The sequence below is a fragment of the Dipodomys ordii genome, unplaced genomic scaffold, assembly GCF_000151885.1.
Source record: "Dipodomys ordii isolate 6190 unplaced genomic scaffold, Dord_2.0 Scaffold70, whole genome shotgun sequence".
NCBI classification, from domain to species: Eukaryota; Metazoa; Chordata; class Mammalia; order Rodentia; family Heteromyidae; genus Dipodomys; species Dipodomys ordii.
The window spans coordinates 10,026,032-10,032,630 of NW_012267286.1; the positions used below are offsets into that span (position 1 = coordinate 10,026,032).

At 45.0% G+C, this 6,599-nt stretch overlaps 1 protein-coding gene across 1 annotated transcript in view; it reads left to right on the top strand.

The window, feature by feature from the left end:
- Bdh2 (3-hydroxybutyrate dehydrogenase, type 2) overlaps window positions 1–6,599 on the top strand; it is a 21,407-nt gene that overhangs the window by 6,468 nt on the left and 8,340 nt on the right. The window contains exons 4-5 of the mRNA XM_013023747.1: window positions 4,674–4,831; window positions 6,269–6,382. Coding sequence (XP_012879201.1) covers window positions 4,674–4,831; window positions 6,269–6,382 — 272 coding nt within the window. The remainder of the gene's footprint in view (window positions 1–4,673; window positions 4,832–6,268; window positions 6,383–6,599) is intronic.

Below are 6,599 nucleotides of genomic sequence, written 5' to 3' on the forward strand. Positions count from 1 at the left end.
TTCATGATCATTCATTTAATCTTCCAGTTCTTAACTCATGAGAAATAGAAGCATTTCTGTGTGTCAGGCTCCATGCTGGGCACACAAGACTCTTTAGTGAAATTCAACAAAGCCTTTCTATAAGGAGTTGCCTGTACTGAGGGGGAAGCGGGGATGATGCGTAATCAAATCGACCTATCAGATGTAGGGTGGTTTAGGCACTATGAAGACAAAGAGGAAAGGTGTCAGTGGTGCCCTCCTGAACATCACTGCTAAGTGGGGTTTCTGAGAGGTCCAGGAGAGAAGTAAGGAGTAAGCACAAAGGCCAGGGACCCATCAGAGTGAACAGCACTAAGATACACAAGCTGGGTGCCAGGAACTCCCACCGAGTCAGGGCACTGAGATCTGAGGATCCCTGTTTGAAGCCAGCCCAGGCAGGAAAGTCTGGGAGACTCTTATTTCCAGTTAACTAGTATAAAGCTAGAAGTGGGGCTATGGTTCAAGTGGTAGAGCACCAAGCCTTGAGTGAAAAAGCCTCAGTACTGGAGACACACACACACACACACACACACACACACACACACATAAATGAAATAGTCCTCTGAAGAGGGCACTGCTTTATCCCAATCACTGACTATACAGAGGGTAAAACTGCAACTAAAACTAACAAGTGGTTATAACTGAAATTTGAAGCCTGGAATTTCAGCCTTTCCTGTAGACTAGAGAAGGGAAGGGTGGCGGGGTCTTGTGGGTCAGCCTCCGTGGAATCTCCAGCCTTCACACAGGTCATTAGTATTTTCACTTCTGTTTTCAAGCAAGCATCATGCGTCTGTCAGAATGCTGCTGGAGGAGAGTAGGGAATGGAGGAAAGAAGGCAGCCACCCTTGACTTTGACTTAGCTTTCAAACTAGTAGCTACGGGGCAAGGAAAGAAAGTGAATGGCTGAGTTCAGAACCAGCTCAGCTGAAGGTCGTAAGCTGAGCTTCAGTGAAATGCAGGAGACATTTGTTCCTCCAACTCAGAGGATCGGGTGATGATTGTGAATGTTGTCTAACCCAGGACAGGCAAAGAGCACAGCAAGGCTGACACTGTGCTCTGAACATTTAACCAAATGTCAAGAAGAATCCAGGAAAGGGGCAAGGGATGTGGCTTAGTGGTAAAGTGTTTGCCTCCCATGCATAAAATGCTGAGTTCGATTCCTCAGTACCACCACATCAACAGAAAAAGCCGGAAGTGGTGCTGTGGCTCAAGTGGTAGAGTGCTAGCCTTGAGTACAGAGAGGCTCCAAGACAGGACCCAGGCCCTAGTTCCAGCCCCAAGACTGGCAAAAATAAAATTATAGAAATAAATAAATTCAATAGAGGCACAAAATGAAAAAAACAAGCAAAGAAGAACCCAGGAGAATGTGAACAGGAAAATTAGAGACATTGGCTGAGAGTGAAGGAAATTTTTAAGGCTTATTTAATACCTCAAAAGGATCTGTGAATAAACCTCCAGAACGTTGAGCTAGCAAAAGTTATCTTTTTGGTTGTGCAGAGTTTATTTTTCAGATCTGTGATATGAGACTTAGATGCATTTTTAAAAACAGATACTTAGCCCAGGATTTGAGGCAGAAAAGAAACCAGGGAAGAAGGAAGAGTTTCATTCCCAGAGGATAGCATGCTACATGTGTATGAAACTCATTTGCAAAAGGAGCTACAACAAATCCAAAGGCTATAAATTCTAGTTAAATAAGTAGGTATGGGATCCAAAGGAGTTTTTCCAATATGCAAATGCCAACTTGTAAATTAGCACATTTATCTTTTTAAGACCCAAGAGATCTGAATGACTTGGATATAAAACCAGAATAATTCAGTGCAACTTGTTCAGTGACCATGATCACTGGTACATGCTGTGATTCTAACCCTTGGGAGGTTGAGACAGGAAGATCACATGTTCAAGGCCAACCTGGGCTAAATGGGGGCAGGGGAAAAACAAGACGAAACAAGCAAAGTGACCCCCGCCAGCTCAAGTCTTCATCTGAAACACTAACATCAGAGAGGTCTCCAGGCAGAGTCTGAGCTCCGCCTCTACAAGGCCACATGAGAAGAGGTGCTTGCCCCCTCTAGTGTCTATTTCTTCTGCTGGAAAATGGGGTCCATTAGTATAGATTGCAGCATCTTTTCCAGTCCTGACTGTCCAGGCTCTTTTGGGTCATGAAGTGTGACGCACAAACACCAGCATAGAATTTTCCAGGGGAAGTTATGATTTGGAATTCTACACATATCTGACAGGTCAGGTGATCAACACCTAGGAACACTTGCAGAAAATGTTCATTCCTGGACAGATGCACCCCACACCGCTCTGAGACTGTAAGATGAGCTAAAAGGCAGAGAACCAATTGGAACATACCATAAGGAGAGGCCAGTGCAGACACCAAGGCCCACTAGAATAGATCAGTGAGGGCAAAGATTTGATGTCTTTGTTATTTGCTTGCTTTTTCCTTGTATGGTATGTTAGGGGAGTCACTAGGACATAGAGATGCTCAACAAACATTTGCTAAACGACTAATGAATCAAGATGGTCAATCCAGGTGAAGGGCAAACCTTGAACTTGGAGACTTCAGTGGACAAGATATGCCAAAAGTTAAGAGCTGAGCTCTGGCCAGTTGAGACAGAATGGCTAGATCAGACTAAGATGCAGCTACAAAGACTTGTCTAGCATAGACTATAAGGACCCTACTCTTGAATTTCTGGTCAGTCAGTTGCAATCCCCGTCTATACCATGCCGCAGCTGCTGTAGCATAGGAAGGGACATGGCAGTGGGTACCAAGTTGGTGGTGTAAGGAAGACAGTCTGGATGGGGCGAGGACTCTGGGCTCTAGAATCTTGGTTGAGGTGAATCTTGGTTAATTAGATAATCCAATGGTAGGGAAAGGACTAGCCTCTTCAGGATACTGTGAGACTCTGCCTGGACAATTATTGACTTTCAGAAGACTGGAGATGGAGCCTACAGAATAAACAGGTCATCTTTATACAGTAAATGGAATTGGATGCATTCTCTATGTCAATTGTGTTCATGCCTAATGTGAATGAGGGGGAAAAAATACAAGTCTAAGGCTTTGTTTTCAACAGCATTTTATACTACTAGCATTCTGGTTCCCCTTCTGAAGTCTTCATCCCATCACGATCCCCTTGTTCTGAGAGCTTCTTCCTTGGGTTCTTTTTTTTTTGTCAGTCGTGAGGCATGAACTCTTGGCCTGGGCACTGTCTCTCAGCTTTTCAGCTCAAGGCTACTGCTCACCAGTTGAGCCACAGCATCACATCCAGTTTTCTGGTGGTTTATTGAAGATAAGAGTCTCAGGGACTTCCCTGCCCGGGCCAGCTTTGAACCCCAATCCTCAGATCTCAGCCTCCTGAGTAGCTAGGCTTCCTTAGGTTCTTTACACAGCCTCAAAGAAGATCCCTCCACCTAGATTTCTTGTCTTTACTTAGGTTTTATCACCAACATACACCAGGTTTTCTTCTTTTGTCTAATTTTCATTCCATTCCCCAGGCAGTTATTTTAACTCCTCCAGCCCCTGAATTCCACTATCTTTATCTTATTCCTCCTCATCATTCTCAGTGATTTCACTGAGAATTTAGTGCCCAACACCTAAGGACTCATACAGCCTCCTGCTTCTGACCCTCAGAGACCCCGGGGTGTTCATGCCTTGGTACGTGTGGTATCATGGAAGCAAGAATTCATGTGACTGCTGATCAAGTATACGTTCATTTGGTCCTCAGATCTCACACTCCCAAGAAGCTGGGATTATAGGCATGAACCACCAGCACCCCGCAGTACCCTTGTGCTACACCTTTTTCTTTTAATTTTCTAAAGAGCACTCTCTAACTTTCAAAATTCAGCCCTCAAACCTTCCGGTCAGAATCTCCTCCTGAGTGTCCCGTGGTGCTTCCTGCCCTACCCATCCCTGAGGTCCTTGGAGGCCTCTACTGCTTCTGGATGCTTCTGTCAGCTCCTCCATCAGACTAGCAGCTCCTTGTTCTCAGCTTTAGGTCATTCATCTTTGAATCTCCTGACCCTTGCCAATGCCTGGCCACACTAAGTAGTCAATAAATATTAGAAATAGTCTGGGAGCTGGGAGCTCGCACCTATAATCCTAGCTACTCAGGAGACTAAGGTCTGAGGATCAGGATCCAAAGCCAGCCCAGGCAGGAAAGTCCTCCTGAGACTTTTATCTCCTTAGTCACCAGAAAAACAGAAGTAGCTCAGAGTAGTAGAGCAAGCAGTAGCTTTAAACAAAAGAGCTGAGGGACAGAGTCCAGGTCCAGACTTCAACTCCCATGACTGACAAAAAAGGAGGAGGAGGAAGAGGAGGAGAGGCAGAAGAGGAGGTGAAGGAAGAGGAGGAAGAGGAGGTGGAGGAAGTTGAAGAGGTGGAGGAAGAGGAGGAGAAAGAGGAGGAGGAGGAAGAGGAGGAGGAGAAGAAAAGAGGAAGGAATCTCCCCACATCTGGAATACACAGTGACAATCAACATTCGTGCATGTTCTATTTAGCTCTGAATTTCTTTTCTTGGTCTTGCGGATGCTCTCACACTATGGGAAGGTGGTAGCACTCTTCAGAAATGCCACTTATGCCATAGTTCCCAGCAATGCCCAGGTAAGGGGATCACGGGTAAGAGTCCTTAATGAAGCTCAACATTATTAAGATAAAATTGGTTCTGCAAACCAGTAAGTAAATGCATGTATTTTAAAGAAGTAGGATTGGGGACACACTGGGTGGAATTGTTTGCCTGTGTTTTGTTTCGGCAGATGCTGGCTCAGAAGTCAGGCAACATTATCAACATGTCCTCCGTCGCCTCCAGCATCAAAGGTAGGAATGCTTTCACCAACATTGTGATGCTCACATGTGCCTTGCTGGGCTGTGGGCTTGGAGAAGGAGCGTAGACACGATCATTAAACCCACATAGAGCTTCAAAACGCCTCTCTTAAAAAGTCAGCTTTAAGTTCCTTAACCATCAGACCCATTGTCATAGACCGATGCCAGTCGTAACTTTTTTTTAAATTTACGTGACATTTGAAACATAACTTATGTGTTCTTGGCCTTCCCTTTCATTCTCTCTAATGAATATGGAAATGAACCTGATTTAAGGGGAAAAGCACTTACCACCAAATTATCCAAAATAATGTATGGAACAGGTACTGCATGTTTCTACCCAAAAAAAAAAAAAATTCATGGTTCCAAAGTGGGGGGAAAGGTGGGCCGATTCTGTTTTCTGGAGGAAAGCCAGGGGTTTGCACCAAATACTGTAGCAATACACGGAGGGCACTCTGCCTGTAGGGTGAAGAATGCTCACAAAGACAGTTCACCGAGATCCTGAGTGAGAGGTTCAGTCAAAGGGCAGGGATGACCCAACAAACAGGATGACCGGGAGATAGTGCCACAGCCCGACACCCATGGATTTGTAGGCCTCAAACGAAATCGCTGCTGTTGACAGGACATTTTTCATTTGCAAAGACACACAGGAGAGGCATTACTGTAGGGCATGTAAAGGAACAGGGCCTCTTCTTTGATTGTGCAGGTAGATCCCAAAAGAAAATACTATTTCCTGTTCAGTTCTGACGGTGACAAGCAGATTACAGCTGTCAGTGTAGCATCTCAACCTTTGAGATTATGCTAATATTATTAACTAATATTATTTGATTATGCTAATATGATTTCCCTAGATTCAGAAACTGAGCCTCTTGATGGAGAAAACCTGAGGTCAATGTGGTGGAGGTGTTTTTTTTTTTTCTTTTTTCTTGTTTGGTGCATCTGTGTGGTTGTGTCTGTATGTGTAGTGTGTGTTGTGTATGTGGTGTATGTTTGTGTGTATGGTGTTATGTGTGTATGTGTAGTGTATGTAGGTGTACGTATGGGTGTGTATGTATGTGTGTGTGTGATGATACTGGGACTTGAACTCAGGACCTCAACACTATCCTTTAGCTTTTTTTGCTCAAGACTGACACTCTTATCGTTTGAGCCAAAGCTCCACCTCTGGCTTTTAGCTATATAACTGGTGATAAGAGTCTTATATGATTTTTTTTTCTCCCCAGGCTGTCTTCGAACCACAAGCCTCAGATTTCAGCTCCTGGGTAGCTTAGCTAGGATTACAGGCATGAGCCATAGGCGACCATCAATGTCTATGTTTTTCCTTTAAAGCAGAGCAGACTGGGAGAAATCTTAGATGTGGTCAGTAGGGAACCTACTTGTGCTCCCTTACAGAGGAGACACTTTCTAATTGCTACCATTGACCCTTGTTTGCCCCAGGAGTGGTGAATCGGTGTGTGTACAGCACAAGCAAGGCAGCCGTGATTGGCCTCACAAAGTCAGTAGCTGCAGACTTCATCCAGCAGGGTATCCGGTGCAACTGTGTGTGTCCAGGTGAGTCAGGTGCCAGAGCTGCCCTTCCCGACATGCTTGTGCCTCTGTGAGCAACAGCTACCCATACTTGTCTACCATGTGAAACTGTATCCTCTAACCTGGACACGCTCAAAAGATAGTCCCTGGCCTCCTGAGACAGCACTCCAGTGATGGCTTGGGAGGATCTTCGGCTGCAGTTAAGAAGGATTTAAAATGCACAGGGTGGGGCTGGGAAGGT